Source organism: Adelges cooleyi, unplaced genomic scaffold (assembly GCF_023614345.1).
Source record: "Adelges cooleyi isolate 19-005CV unplaced genomic scaffold, UGA_ACOO_1.1 ACOO_flye_CR_arks_rails_tigmint_CR_PRNA_23, whole genome shotgun sequence".
Lineage (NCBI taxonomy): Eukaryota > Metazoa > Arthropoda > Insecta > Hemiptera > Adelgidae > Adelges > Adelges cooleyi.
In genome coordinates, this window is record NW_026095893.1 from 9160535 (window position 1) to 9177981 (window position 17447).

The window sequence follows — 17447 nt, forward strand, 5'->3', positions numbered from 1 at the left end:
AAAGAATAAATAAAATAAAAATAAATCTAGTTTAGTTTTTTTATCCTCTTCGAACTAATCACTTTCTTGTCCGTTAGCATAATTATAATACTTTTTATTGTGTAATTTCAAGCGTTTATAAGACATAATCAATATTGAATTAGTCATAGTCTCGTTTTTATATTGCGATAATTTAAACGAACACATAGATTATATGATGTCATTTCTTTATTGCGTGTACGAACATGATATTTTTATGAAATGTGTTAGTTTTAAAAGTGATATCTGAATTATTGCTAAGCTAATTTAAGATTTCTCTTTACTTGTACTTATGTGTAAATATTTATTTTTTATGACACCATTTAGAGCGATATTATAATAAGGGTTCTTTGTCTGGAGTCTTGGCACTAAATCATTGACGATCATTTTTGAAACCACATTTAAACGATGGTTTTTTTACTTGTCCTTTATGAAATAAATTCGAAAAAAGATTGTATACACACGATTCGCGGAAAATGTATACAAGATGAAATTAATATATGGAGAAAATACGTATAAGGAGAAAAAAGAGAAGACGTATCTTATCCTGCGGCATTGTCCATTATACGGGGTCGACTTCGTGACAAACTTCCATGTACTCCGGATGATGCATGATGTCCTTTATTAAGTCTTTCAATATGTTGTAGCGCGGAAATATCGGATACACTTTCGAGTTGACATATTCCATCTGGAAATAAAAATTAAAATGAAATGGGCATCATCTTTTATCGGATTACAGGACCTTTTTTTTATTACCTTTAATTCTCTGATCAGATTTCTCAAACCCGTGTACTTCTTTAACAGTCTGTAGAGGTCGTTTGTCAGTTGAGTATTTTCGGCTTCGATTTGGGCAGTAGTCATATCTGCGGATGTAAAAAACCATTTAAAATAATGGACAATAATGGCAACATACAATGTTAATAATAATCTATCGAGTCTTAATAAAAATAAAAAATAAAAACATACAGCACACGTGGTATTCCACACAGCAATATTTAAAAATATTAATATTTTATTTAAAGAATGTTAAGGTTCGGATGAAAGTATTATAAATATAGTAATTGTTAAATTATTTAAATAAATATCAGAAGGACGTGTGGCTTGGGGGATAAGGCGGCAGTGCGTTTATACTGGATGGGAAACCGTCTAGTATAAAAAGAAGCCGCCGTGTCCTATCCAACTACAGACTGACATCCATCCTTGATAGCAAATCCGTCAGGCAACCTCATCCTAAAGAGCGGGGACAGCGATGGCCCTACGTAGGCTGCTTCTATTGTTTCCAAATATTAAAAGCTATTGTTATAAAAATATTTTTATTTAAATATTTATTAAAAATAAAATATTAATTTTCAAACATAAATAAAATATATTATAGAATAAAGTTATTTAAAAATAATTGTTTTAACATTTAAATATTTTTTTTCTAATGGCTTGTGCCTGGACTAGAATACAAATGCTTATACATTGAGTTTTTTTTTAAAGACTTATCTTGGTATTAAAGATTAAAAATAAAGTCTTACTTTGTTCACTTACAGGCTACGGTAAAAGTAGGATAGTTGCACCTACAGAATGTATGCCTTTAAAAATAGTTGTTTTAACTAACTTTATCCAAAATATACATTGTACAAAATGTATCTTTATATAAGATTGTTATATGCATGCGCAGCGAAAGCAGTAAACGTTGGTGATCACAAATCTCATTTTAATACTTATTTAGAAACTATTTGAAAACACTGTAGAATGGTACAAGAAGTTTCAGTGTTTGCGGTTTAGTCAGTCCAAAAAACAGATAAAAACTTATTCGCTAACCGGTTTAAACACACTAACACTGACTTAACTCGTAAAAAACGGAACGCGTTTGTAGTATAATTTTCAAACAAAAGATGTAGTATTTATATATTACTTTTTTAAATAGCATTTAATTTTGAACATTTGTTTGACCGTTAGTTGTATAGAAAACATATTTTAGCTCTTTACATAATGTACACGTCATACAAAAAAAATATTTAATAGATGCTCGGATTTTAAGGTAATTTCTAGTTAATACATAATACATTTTGTCTAATGTCCAACGGAAATCGTATACAGAATAACTTAAAACAAAGGTTGCAGAATGTTTTATACCTACTAAGTAAGTCCTACTATAACGACATGACAGGACCTATTAGGAGAATATAAGGTATCAAAGATCATGAATTAATGTACTCACCAGCCAATCTGTCAATTCGTTCCCGCTTTTTCTCTTCCTCCTCGGCTAGTTTTGTCGCTGACTTGACGCCATCGCCGGATTTTTGTGTCTTCTCCACGATGCCACAAGCACGTAAAACAAACGATGGTACCGTCTCCTGCTTCTCCTGTTTGGGTATTTCCACCAATGTCCAGTACTGCGTCTCCAGCCGGATGACTTCCTGTTCGGGCAGAAAAAAACTATCGTAAGTAAGTTGTTATAGCTGTTAAATGTATACAAATGTACGGATGAGAGGCCGATCCCGCTGGAGTACATAATATTCAAAGGGTTCCCCAGCGACAAAGAGATAATTTTAGGTTTCTTGTTTTTGCTTCTAATATTTTTTTGTCGGAAACGTTTTGAACAATATTGCAAGCCGACGTGTATTCAGTTAAGTGCCGTGTTATAAATATAATGACTTAAACTGGTTGATAACAACGAAATAAATACAATTTCACTCGCTTTTACGACATCACGCAGGTACCACATTCCAGCAATTGCGGTCATAAAAATATCCAAAACAAAGCTATGTGTTTAACGAAGAAGTCGATTTAAAATATTTTTATTATTGAGAACGACAGCCGCAGGTACCCTATTATTCATGCAACACTCGTTTACTTGTTGAAGTGGTAAAACAATAATAGTAAAATATCTTACTCGGAATACATACGAATAAGTCTGTCATATTTCGCGAAACGACAATTTAATTTTTTGGTTGGATGCACAGGAACAAGAGTGTTGAATATAATTACAAACATTTCTATATCCCCTAGTGCCATGTCGGTTGTATCAAAAAATTACCTATGTTATTTGCACGTGGTTATAAAAAACATAACTTAAAAAATAGAACACTTAACTTTTAGACCTTGCTTTTATTAAAACTGCATAATATTTTAAATATAGTCTTTAAAATTATTAATATACTCTAATACTTTTTAAATAAAAAGTACATTAGGACACTATAAACTATAAAAAAAAAAAAATATTCGAATGGCGTATTTGACCGGGAGGGCTATAGCTAACTTTATGCCAGTTCGGTCGCCGGAGGGTGCATGGCATAAACTATGCAGTACGTTAATGGAACAACGATAAACAATTTAATCATAAATCGGTTATTTTTAAAAATGCATCTTAGTGGGTCTTATTTTATACATTTTTAAAATAAAGAAAACTAATATTTAAATTAGAAACTAATGAATGTGTGAAATGTTATGGAAAAGTATTCTTTATAGTTGAACTGCTAACATCGCAAGTGTCGTGGACAGGTGATATTTATCATTTTATATCTGTATATAAATTATGTAATAATTATTACATCAATGTATTGTGGTGTCAATAAAATAATAATACAATTATGAGTGCAAATCGGGTATTAATAAAACACAAGTAGTAAAGATGTAGGTAATCCTACGTCTTATGCAATACTTTGCATAATACACAGTAATACGTAGGTAATGAGTGTAACGTACTTAATGTTAACTAATAACTAATGATTTATACGGGCGTACATTGGCTTTTGTGGCTCTCATCGAAGGAGGTCCCCTACGACCACCGACCGACTAGTAGCGCTAGGCGCTAATTGCGGGCCGGGGAAGGTACATATGTCGCAAGAGAAGTGGTCCCGTGGAAGGCCACTTTACGTTAAGCTCAACGTCACTTTAGTCGCCTTTTGCGACAGGTGTGAGGCCCATGGAAGAATTCTTTCTCCCCTATCCACAGAGATAATCTAATGATTTATGTGCGTTATATTACAATTTAAATAAAGAAAATGACAAAAGTGCGATTAATACAAAGAGTGAAGCGATGGGCACAAAAAAAATAATGTGCGTTGTTGTAAGTGACATGTAAGGCTGTAGACAGTCTACAGAAAACGGTAAATGAATAATTTATCTCAAAATTACAAGGTTAATTAAGTATTTTCTAGTTTTAACTCTTCATAATAATAATTTTCAAAAATGATAAACTTTTACTGTTCTTCTTACTATGTTAGTGTTGCTGTGATCGAATAGCTTTTTTTGTTCGGTTATAACATTGCTTTCAAGTGTGAAACAACTGAAAAAATATATTATCAACCCACTAAATTCTTACCTTAATCATGGCCTTGAGGAGATTGTACCTTTGGAAGACATTTCGTGTTGTCTTGCTTTCAGTGTACTTAGTCATTAGCGTAATGAGTGACTTTTTGGCCGTGTCGTACGACTCTTCTAACCGGATTCTCACGGCTCTCAATCTTTCATTCGTTTCTATGACCTCTTCTTTTGTTTGACCACCTAAAACGGAACAATAATACATTACATCTTTATTGTATTGTCAAGTAACCCTGGTTGAAAAACTATATATAATAGCTCTTATCTCGCCGCAATCTTTTAGTTCGTTAATAATTAGTCTTTCAACGACATGAACAAGCGTTCGTTTCGTTATGTTTATATATACACTTACTAAAATGTATAAAACAATAATAATAATAGTTAACGATGTAAGACCTTGCTTATTGTTAATTGTATGGAATAGAACTAAAGTGGAATGGTCATTAGAATGTTTAGGTTTGAATTGTGCTGGTAACTTATAATTTTGATTTAGGTCACCGTTGTAATAAAGCGATTTGCAAATTGCTTTTAATAGTATATAAAATATAAATGATCTATAACTTGATACATTTTTTAGATTGTAGTTGAGTTATAGGAATACTCTGGTATTTTTCAAATGAATTGTGTAGTGCTAATGTGCACTACGGGTTCGTTAAATATTTTAGTTATTATAATATAAGTATCGAGAATACACTTAATAAGTTAAAATTATGATTGGAAACAATAAGTAAGCTATTGTGAAATATTATTCTACTACGGCATTAAATTAATCACATTTTATTTTTTTTGTTTTGCCACTATAATTATCTGTTATTAGTAGAATGCTAATAGTACCTATAATATTAATTGATTAGGTGTGAATTTTCTGATCGGTATTTGAAGAGGAAAGAGATGAGTAAAGAATAGGCCGTAATATACCAAGACTGATGGGCTAATAAATTATACGAAAAGTCATACATTTTATATTTTTTCAGCCATCGCCAAGTCGTAAACAAAAGTGAACAAATAAAATGATACCACACAGTAGGAATAGGTACTCGTTAATCTTATTTATGTACAGAATATTGAATAAAATGTGTATTATTTTGCATTAAAATAATTTGTGTACACAGATTTAAAAACGTTAAGAATACGGACAACATTAATTCATTTTATGTAACGGAATTACAGCCATAATTTAAATATTTTATTTTTTTAAATATCTAATATTATAATAAAATAACTATTATCATAAATAAACAGTTTTTAGTTCATAGTGTAATAAATTATATATACAAAACAGAGTTTACAAAAATAAATTTACCTAGAAAATATTATATGGGTCAAAACGTCGTAGGATACCCAGTAAAGTTATATGAATTAATTAAAAAAGTATAGGGCAATTAAAACATTTTTATCTTTAGGTAACCATATCAACCATATTTTCATGTTTAAAATTATATGATAAATTATAAAATGCTTACAGTCATTATGAAATCATAATGACTTTGTTTCAATAAATTATTATGTTATTAGTAACACTCAACACTATCTGAAACAATAACTAAAAAACCTAATTTCTCAACCAAAAAATTTTAATGTGGTACATAAATTTCAAAATTTAACAACTTTACTTGTTTGCAAAAGTCCTAGAATAACAAATTCATGTTTATTTATATTTTAACTTAATAATATACAAAAATGACACGAATAAAAAATTGAAGTGATACAAAATATCGTAGACTGTTATATTTACTGGTTGTAAAAAAATATACATAGCTATACAAGTCGTTCTCGCTAAAAGCAAAAAATGTTTTACTGGATTCACAGAACTACAATAACGCTCAATACGAAGCGATTGGTGATACTTCTCGGCGTCTCGCATGCTGAAACGCATCTATTTTGCCTATTCAGAGCCCCGTACACTTTGATGATATCGTTCTCCAATACAAACTTTAGAGACCTATAAAAGTACCAGTCTGGCTATACACACAAAAGTAATGGCTACTGCGAAGTAGATGGTATCGATTTTCTTGTCAGACAATACTATACTAAAAGTAATAATAATATTAACATATTATCAATTGGCCGTTCAACCAACTTCTTAATTTTGTATGCGTTCTATGAACACGATTAAAATTCGATTTTATTGTACATTGTTCAGTTTTCATTGAAAATTATTTTTTCCCTTTATCTCTCTCTAGCAACACAAATCTACGTTCTATTATGTCCATAGCAGCTTATAAAATTAGAATAATATACGAGTTTATTGCTACCCAGTACACATACAAAATAAATAAATAAAATCTTAAGTTAAAAAATGCGATGATATAAAATAAGGTTAAATACTATTGAATATTAAAATTATTTTTATTCAGTTTAACAATGTTTGACTGGTCCAGGGTTTACTTTTTCATAATCTATACCATACAAATATTAAATGTTACCTTAGGATGATATATTATCACGAATAACAGATTATTTTAATTTATATTCATTATGATATAAATATTTCGTATCGATTAAAATATATAGTGCAAATATTAATCAATAAAAGCAATACGGTTTTTAGTTATTATACAGGTTTTTAATAAAACCTAATTATGATGAAACGATGATTATAGAGTATGATTAATTAATTAATTGATTTTATTAAAATATATTTACATAAAAATAGCTATTGTAAGCTTTAGAGACAAGATTATATTATAGCTTGTCTACTCAACTGACTACAACACGTAACAACTAGTAATAACGTGATTGTGTAAAATAACAATATTAAGATTATAATTTTTTTCTTAAAATGTTATCTACGTAATCGTATAATCTACATTAACATTAACGTATAAAAATGTGTTTTGTGAATTTACCTCCGTTTATCGGTTTACGCAAACATGTAAAACATGTTTATAAAATATTTTTTGCTATTTGGTACAACTGAAAATAATATGCAAAACACAAACAAATTTAGAAGTGAAGAATGATGATAAAAATGAATATAAAAAAGCTAAAAATTGATATTATGGTAAAATAAAGTGATTTTTCAAGTATAAGAAAATTAAAAATGTATAAATAATAAATTATTTATAAGCCTTTTGTATTTTATATGGTTCAATATAAATTAATTTTATAAGGCATGGTGAAAAAAATTCAATTTACATGCATTTATTTAATGTTTGTATAAGGATATCCCAGTGCTTTAAGAAATGATACAATTTATTGACTAAAATGAATAATAATTTTAAGATTTTCTAATTAGAAAATATTAAGGTAAAACTTAATTAAATAATTTGTATATGTTAAATACTAGTACAGTATGGTATAGGATATCTCAAATTAGCTGTATACTACTCGCGTCCCAAATGATTTAGTAGTTTAGTTGAGTCCAGCAAAAAAAGTCTAGAAATGGTCACTAACACCATGCAAATATTCACTATCAGTTATAAAGACCAAAATATAATTTTAATAAATACATAAATTGTATAAAAATATTAATTTTTAAAAATTTTAATCATATGAATAATTTAATCTTTTTGCATTGGATTAATATCTGAAGTTGTATATATAATGCCACCTTTAAAAAATTCAGTGTCGATCATGTTTGTCTTTTAAACTGTGTAGGCGCAACCTTATTATAAATGTGTAAGGTTGCATAAACTATATTTTGTTCAGCATCTAGCTTTAAAACTCTTTTGCATGAGTATATCCAACATTGCATGATATTATTTTTACATTTTATGATACCCAAATTTAAAACCATTTAGTTCAAAAAAACTCGTTAGTCGTACATATCTTAGAACTACGCACTTTTACCATAGTTTTAATATACATTGCGTAAAGTTTGTATTAATATTTAATATAATATAAAGCTCAATATTGTGTATACCCTGCACCTGTGTTTAGTAATAAATTGACCTGTCTTTCGTGAGCCTAGTGTTAAGTACCTCACTGTTTCAGTGGCGTTGTTATTTATACAAATAGGTCGCTATAAAGATACATGGAAAAAATACATTGTTGGACCAACTAAAATTATGGTTAATTTTATAAATTTGGAATTAATTATTATCAGTGCTTATACACGAAGTCGAAAATAACGACCACTCCAATATAAATCAACTGCAATAGCATGGTAATATTTAAAACAGTTTAATATCTGACATATTTTATAACCATGCGACTTTTAAAGTTGCAAGACGTAATAATAATGACAATAATATTTTTAACAATCTTTAAAAATACATTATTGTTTAATTGCACTTTCGCAATATTATATTGTACGGCATTATTAAATTGCATGTTTTTATAATTGTATGTTAGTTATTTTAATAGTAATTTTGGCTATAACTTACTAGCTGTGCCTTCGTCCTTGACATCTTGGACTATTCGTCTTACGCTCTGTGTAAACTTGCCAACGATATTCGAGCCAGCTGAAACAATGCATCGGTAAAATTAGTATAATTATTGCAATTCAGCATACATCGAGTAAATTATCAATCTGCTGTAATAACTGTCAGGAACATTGTTCTATGTGCCTAAATAACTATTTGAAAGACAAAGATACACTAATTACATTTCCAAGTATTTAATTTCTAAAAATACCTATCACGATATGTAACAGGTTCTATTAACTGGAATTACAAATTTGTTGGAAATATTTTGTCTATCTAAAAAAAGTAACATTAATTATAATAAAAAATGTATGTATAAATGTATGAATGTTTAAACTGTACAAGCGAATCAGCTGCTAATGATTGCAAAATGTATTAAGCGAAAAGCAAAACCTCTTGCCTCCATCCGTGCACGCATAATAACTTAACTAAATACATTTGTATGCATAGTATAAAGTAGTATTTAAGTAATAACATTATATTATTAACTGGTTAAAGTTTTCATGGATAATTTATATATTTAAGAAAGTAATATAATTATAAATAACTCATAAAGTAATTATAATTACACTGTTACGCTTTCCCTTAACATGTTACTAAAATATTATATTTATGCGAAACTTATTTCATTTAAATTTTGAATGATTGTTATGGACGAATTTACTTTTCAAACAAATAAAAAGTAAATGCATTGTATTTATTAGCTACCCCGATAAGCTGGAAGGTATTGCTTTTACAATAATGTGTTTTTATTTTTTTATTTTTTTTTTGTGTTTGGAACAACGAATTTTCTAAACTGCTATATTGTTTTTTTCATGTAGCAAGTCTACAGATAATAATCGCTTTAAAAATACTTAAATTGGCCTAAAATTAAAAGGTGGCTATTTCTCCCCCAGAAAGTTGGTAGTGGTTAAGATTCGAACCGACGATCATGCGTTAATTGTTGATACACTGCCGCCTTATCTCACTTTCAGTACAATTATGATTTTCCCTAAAAAAGTATTTACTTAGGGAAACCCCACAAAAAGGGGGGAAATAAAACTTTTACAGTAGGACATTTCTAGGTGGTTATGTGTGAATCAACAGTCAATTAAAAAATATTTTCACTATATTGTTAATTACGGGTAACAACGGCAACAAATTAATATAGACAGACGATCAATCACAAAACTGTATCCACTCTATAACTCAAAATAATATTATATTAAGCACATTATAGCTTTTATCGATATTTGCATTTTCATCATCTGCAGATTACCATCGAAGCGTTTATTTGAAATTAATTTTATTACAACCAGTTATAATAATACCTAAAACCTGAGATCTCCCGCATCCCAATATGGTCTGTCCACTCCATGCCTCTTTGTGCTGGTTTTTTTGTTTATTGTGCATTGTCATACAATACGAGTAGAGTTTTCTACAAAAGTTGTATAACCACATCCAAGCATGATAGAATAATAATGTTTTCGTAAACTCAAAAACTACATCCAAGAAAAAGGTTTTGTGTCAAGTAGATAAATAAATAAGAATATAACAATTTCTACAAGTCTTCGAAGTAGATTTCACGTCTAGTTTATCATAACTAATTTTTTTTACAACCTTATTATTTTCTTATTGCATTATTTTTTTTAATGTTTTCTAAATTAAAAAATAATGGTTATAAATACCCATAGCGTTAAATCCTTCGTTAATTAATTAAATGTGTTGACACACGATTTCATTGTATAGCATCTGAGTTTGACATTTAAAATATTAAAAATGAATGCCAAAATATAAAAATAAAAACAATAGCAGTTGGTAATTATGTTCTTTTATTTGGTTTTCTACTGCCATTAAACAAAATATTTTTATCATACGGATTTTGAAAAGACGAATTAAACCACCAATAAATTTACTTTGGTCTAAATTTAAATATCTAATGAATTCTGATATTTAGTGTTGTGCTATTAAAACAAAACAATAACATAATGTCAGCAACGTGTAAAGACTGATGAGTTAGTACAATCAATTCGGGCGACAACAGTTGTTTTGGACTTAGGAGGTAGCCATGCATATGAAAGTAATAAAATCAATCAAAAAAATAAGGTATTTAGATTTATTACATACATTTTAATTATACATTCATACATAAACACAAAATTAATTTTTTTAAACAGCAGTAAGCGCTTGCTAATAGATTTGTTTCTTCCTTGTTTCGAAGATAGAATGACCAAGATAACAATTTAAAATCCGACTGACTAAAGAGTGGTTAATCTCTGTTGAAAGTTCATTATTTAGTGACCTACTTATTCCGATTTCTCGCATTGCATAGGATCATATTTATCGGTTGTCAGAAATAAAACTTTTACAAGCGGCTTACTGGAGTTGAATAAATTATTTAGGCCCCCAATATCTGTCTATCTAGTCTGCAACCAATAGTGAATCTGATGGATAAAAATCGTACTTATTTATATACTCTTATAAGTTTTTAATTACATTTTAGAAGTTTACTATTTATATTTGTGAACATGATTTTTTTAAATTAAAAACAACAGTATTTTTATAATATTAAACCTGAAATTATAGTATTATCACTACGTTTGATCGTTGGTGTGTTAAAAAAATTGTAGTAATAAAATAGTATATTTTTAATTTAATTTACTGGCTGACTCTAAGACGTAATAAAAATATTTAGTGAAAAGTTAATCTAAAATAAATATAAAACAACTTAAGCAACTTATGGTTATATGTAATAAAATAATAATAAAAACCTTTAACCATAAAAATTATATACTCTCCGCTTATACGACGTACTTCGGCAACAATGTTGTCATCTTCAGCGCTAACGACAGACTGAGAAAATAAATAAATAAAATAAATATCTTTGTCAAACTTTTGAACTTAGCTAAGAACTAGGAGATAAGTCCTAACGGTTACCATAATTAAAGTTGTTCTTATTTTTAGATAAACTACTGTAAGAAGAAAGGCCAATGGTTTATTCTAAATTGTTTAGGGTAATTCTATTGTAACTAATAAGAAAAAGGTAAGAGAAAAAAATATACTGTCATGATTTGGGCACGTTAAAAAAAGAGAAAGTAACACAAGTTATAGAGATCACCGTAAAGGGATAAACCTTAGAGGTTTAGGTAGACAGAAGAATAAAAGGGTGGATGATATAAATAAACATAATACAGAAGTGTGTTGAGGGAATAAAGAAATATCGATAGATAGAGATTTGTATGGGATAAGGAGAAAAAATGAAAAAAAGTATATACAATTAAATTATAATTTTCAAAAATCACCTGTGGTACTATTTCCCCATAAAAGGGAACTCCCAGTAGGAACTCATACTGAGATCCCCGTTTAAAGTCTTATTGAATCAACTAGGATTCTTCTCTTGGCCTTATTGCTATAATATATGAACTGTTCATAAAATCCTTGTCCAAATAATATGAGGAGTTGGATTGGATTTTCCCATGAGATGTAGTGGAAAAGGGAAATAAAAAAAGTAGCCTATATAGACGCGACAGTGGAACGGTTAATATTTCTCTGAGGACGGATCCTGCAATGGAATTCGGAACGTCAGCTAACTTATGATAACATGAATACATCCGAAAATGATCAGCCTAGTTAAGTAACCTGCAGAACAACTGTTGCTCAACTATAGGGTATTTTTGAGAAATTTTTCATTCCTGAATACCAGGAGTCCTAACTAATATTTTGGCAATATGAATGCAAATGGCTAATTCCAATTTCTTCGAAATATGTATGTACAAATGCGTGTATGTATATATTATTTTATCCTTTTTATTGCGATTATTTTGGATTTTTTAAATTCCAACATAAGAAAATGGATGGAAACTAAAATAATATAATATATTCTTATTATACATAGAACTCGAGCAAATGAATGTTCACTCTACGTCGTGTGTTAAAGGTGTGAATATATATACATTATGCATATAATATAATATTATTATGATTATGTAAAAATAATAAATATATGCAGCCGTACTGTCGCGTATATACTTGAAATAAAAAGCTGATTCGGAGCCGTAGAATTATGATAAAGACACCCTTTTGCGGTGTCGAGGCACTACGAAAATATGACGACAAAAGGAAGGAGGGGATGGTGTAGCTGGTTTGAGAACGAAATGTACTTTCCATAATAAAGCTGAAAGGCTGTGGAGGCGCCGGTCGGGCGTGTCGCGATTATGCGATTTGCGTGACGCTCGATATGCCCGGAAGCCACTGTTTTACACCCCTCGATCCCTGAGTTTTCTACCCCTGCACACCCAAATAGCGTTAATGATTTAGACATAGAAATAACTGTGAGTATTATTATTACTATTGCTTATTGTTATGGGTTAACGCCGAGCCACTATATGACAGACTATGTGATGATGTTTCCTGCCAGTGTATTGTACAGGCTTAAAAAGCACCAGTCGTCGTAGGTATAATAAACGGGGCGAACAATTATTATATATTAAAAGGATTTTTTGTTTTGTTTTGTTGGAATTAGGAAAATTCATTTATGTCCACCCGTTTTCGCAGTAATTTATGATTCTGTGGGCAACAAACAATAACAGATACTAGATACCAAAATTATTAACTAATAATTTTGGTATTTAGTATCGTACTATCTTTCTAGTACGTGTTTTCTATTTCTATAATAATCCGCTTCAAATCTCGAGCTTCGTAAAAGAACTTGTACAAATAGCTGCGACGGGTTAACATCGATATAAGGCAGATACCAGAAACAGATTAGTTTTGGATGCAACCGGCTTATACAAACGTAGTAGCTACGGTCTAAATCTCATTAAAGTTAACAGCGAGATTTATTCATACACTGTAGAAGATTTATTCATACATTCCTAGTTTAATCTATCGAGCTCCGATTTTGACTAAAGAAAACCGCTAAGTAAAAACACAATAAAAATTCCAAACACGCTGTACATTTCGTTCCAAGTAATTATTATGCTAACGCAAGAGGATTGCTTGAGAAAATAATGGATTTTTAAATCTGGAGAGAATAGTGTTCTTTATTTATTTTAAAAACCATATTTTTTTATTGTTTGGCAAGTCTACATTTTTATATTATAGAATTGTGATTTCAAAATGAAATGTATTAAATAATTTTAATGTTCGTTGTTACAACGTGTTTTTATATATTTTTTCGCTGGTAAGTACTATAATTTATTCCCCAAACTATATTTAAGTTCATTATTTCTAAGAAGATGATAATTTATAGTAGGTCAGTAATACTTCAATTCTTATAAGGATAAAGATAATGCATAACAAATGATTGATTATTTTGCACTGTAGAAGCTCGTTAATCGTTATAGCGTTATACAAAATTATTAATTATTATTATAACGTTTTACTAAAAAGAAGTAGAATATATACGTTTTTTTTAAATTTATAAATTATTATGTACTATTTACTATTTATTAACATGTTGCATAATTCGTCCTTAAGCGTAACACGCACTGATGTACATCGTACGCAATATTATTATTTAATATACTTGAACGACCGCTTTTATTGTTAGGTTTTAAAATTATTTTTTGTAATAATATTAGTGCGTAGTGCGTACTATGCAGTTATAGCGTAATAAAATAATTTTATAATCATGCAAAAGAAAAAAATAATTTATACAATCAAGTTTTTTTTTTTTTTATAGTAAAATACTTATTTTTTATAATACTATTAGTGGAATAAAATACCGTTTTATGTTTATACATATGGCTAGCTGAAAAACATACCATATAATTTATACTTTACCTAAAATAATGTTTTGTTCGTTTCATTATGTAGTATTTATTGCAATTTGAAGCCACCCAAAATCCCCACTTTGCCACGGTTCACTCGTGTTTGAAATTTACATGGTTTCATATTTTTGTAATGCCCAAATGGAACTATTAATTGAAAAACTGAGTCAACTTAAATGCAATATTAAAGTTAAAGAACGAGGTCTAACCGTTAACGCTTTTTCTTTGTAGTGGTGAACGTTTCCCGGTTTATGTAACTAATTTGGCTTGTTCCAATTCTATACCGGCAGTATAAGAAAAAAAGAATTAAACCTTGTTCGGTTGTTAAACAATTTTGTATAGTTTTAGGAAACCGTAATACAAATTAAAATAAACGAGAGCGGTATTAGTGGAGTTCTAAAGTAAAATAAATATTTTATTTTTTATTTTGTAGTTTACAATGTCAAATCTCATTAAATTGTTATGGTAAAGATCTTTGTTTTTTCATGCATTAATGACGCTTAGCGTTTCAATTGCTTTCAATGCAAAACAACTTTGGACACATCCTAAGACTGAATGGATAAGCCTCGATATATTTTTTCTTAATATGCTCTATTATCTATTATTTATCAAAAAAAAAATGTATTAGTGAGTGTCGCCGACAGTTAGTTCAATAACGGTACGAATTTCATGAAAATTCTACGACGTATTAATTGGAATCAAATAGGCTAAATCTAGTTTGAATGCTATCTGCAGTGATCTAAATTTTAAAAGATATTATTCAATCCAGTAACCCTAACGACCGATGGCGGTTCTCGGACAGCAAATGCGCGAAATATGTCAAATTATAAAAGAAAAAATCGTAGAATTGTGAAATCGACAAGAAACATTTTTTTTTTAATGTCATCTATTATTGTACGGTACTATGAGCTTATATAATTTGGCGACGGTCAAATCAAAGACAATATCTTTAAATGTGTAAGCTTCTTTTAAACACTTTAAACTAATGTTTTGTAGATACAGAAAAATAGATGTCTTATTTTTTAGTCGTTTAAATAAACATTATTATACTAGTGAGAGAAACTGCAATTATTTGGCGAGTTGTCAGCCATTTGATGGCAAGCATGTCGGAAAAGTGTTCATCGTAGACAGTCGGAAGTGCACAAAAAGAGGGTACGGAAAGCCATCCGGTAGCCTGAGGTTCAGGGTGCGGTTTAAGAGACAACGTGATTTGAAAAACTCTTAGTTCAGAGAACTATTTCAAAACCCTAACTCAATCAGAAACTCACTTCGAATGCGGACAAACGGTTAATACATTTTCATTATGTATATACTTTTTATATCAAATCTGTGATTATAAAACATGACAGTTTTTATTTATGCATATAATTTTTATTTTTTTTCAAATAATATCTTTAATACACCGCTTTGCCGAGTACCTATTTTTACTATCTATACAAAAAATATCAAAACACTTAAATATGGATTGTTTGGAATGTGTAGCTATGGAAATACTGATTGTGATCTAAAATCGATAAAAATAATGCGTTTTGATAATCATTTTCACGTTCGTTATGACAAAACGCATATATTTAAGAGTAATATCAATTATTACTAATACTGTTCCATCAAACTAATAATTGGCTTTGTATGAGTGTATTGAATATTCAATTATATAAAATGTATATAGGTAATTACTTCAGTGTACTCTTAAATTTTAGTACAAATAGTAAACTAAACGTGTCGTCGATAAATGGTAAAGACGTATAGGATAATCACCCGAGACCACTTAAATTTAATCCTTCCAGCAAAACTTATTATGAAAAAAATAAGATAGATCACACAAACGGTCAGTGCCTACTATATTAGTAGTACTAACCGTATCAAAAATGTATCAATGTTCATAAAAAGAAGCTCATGTATAAAAAAAACTACTATGACCCAGAACAACAAACGCAACAGATGACGCAAGACACCTGCAGTGCTACATTATCCTTAAAGTTTTCAAGCTGATATGCATTTGATATGAAAGTGAAACTCTCTAACAACGTAAGTATCATATACAAGGTAATTAGGACACGGGTAGCAGTAAGCAGACTAATTTCCATCAGATTTTCTAACTTTTAACATTAAAGTTATCACCCTTGAGTTTTTTTATTCTACCTGTTACAGAAATAAGGTTATATGCTGTTCTTTGTATCAAACGCCTTCTGGTTTGATTTATGCGATTACTTAAATCAATAATCCAATAACTAAAACAATAAACCTATTAATATAACTAATATTAATAGTTATTATTGAAATTATTTTTATGTTGTTATGTATTTAGTGTCAGTAATATTTTCAAAATTACAAATAATTGATGAACTTATAGACGGTTTCTAATCAAGTTTTTATAAATACAGAAACATTATAATATTTTTTGGGTGACTTGGTTTTTGTATAATTATCTGCATTTTCTATTTTTATTTTTATAGATGTGTCGATCAGTTAAAGTAACAAGATAAGAATAATACAAGAACAGCTTTTTTATTATACCAGTAAAACTTACAAGATAGAAATTAAGTATCAGAAAGGTAAAAATTATTTCATTCAAAATATACAATTACCACTACCGAAAACATAAGACCAGACGTATTGTTTAATTGCAAATAACTCAAAAAAATAAAACCGAGTTTAAGAAAACATAGTAAAGAAAGTTTCTTGTCATAAATACAAAGTGTAAATGTGTCATGTATTTGAGTCTCGAAATGGATGTAGAGTAAAATTATACACAATTAAGTTATATGGTTATCGCTTTTTAATTAAGCATTTCTTTACTTTATACATCATAAAACAAGAGCTCTTGCCTTAGAAAGTTGCTGACATGAGCGAGACCCAGTTTTCCTTTATGGTTGAAAACAAAGCGGGTAAGCCTAAATTAATTGGTGTACTCTAAACTTATAATATTTGTTTTGATGAAACTATAAAAGAAAAACTGGCAAAAGCGTTCGCCTAAAATAAGATCTCTATAATGTTC

The 17447-nt window shown here is 29.2% G+C and overlaps 1 protein-coding gene across 2 annotated transcripts in view; it reads right to left on the reverse strand.

Annotated features, from left to right (window-relative positions):
• Positions 1-189: 189 nt before the first annotated feature.
• Positions 190-17447, reverse strand: part of LOC126835912 (uncharacterized) — a 70378-nt gene continuing 53120 nt past the window's right edge. For both annotated transcript variants that reach the window (XM_050568787.1, XM_050568786.1), the window contains exons 3-7: positions 8661-8738; positions 4334-4515; positions 2228-2426; positions 775-881; positions 190-706 (exon numbers count right to left, since the gene is read on the reverse strand). In XM_050568787.1, coding sequence (XP_050424744.1) covers positions 581-706; positions 775-881; positions 2228-2426; positions 4334-4515; positions 8661-8738 — 692 coding nt within the window. In that variant the 3' untranslated portion in view covers positions 190-580. The remainder of the gene's footprint in view (positions 707-774; positions 882-2227; positions 2427-4333; positions 4516-8660; positions 8739-17447) is intronic.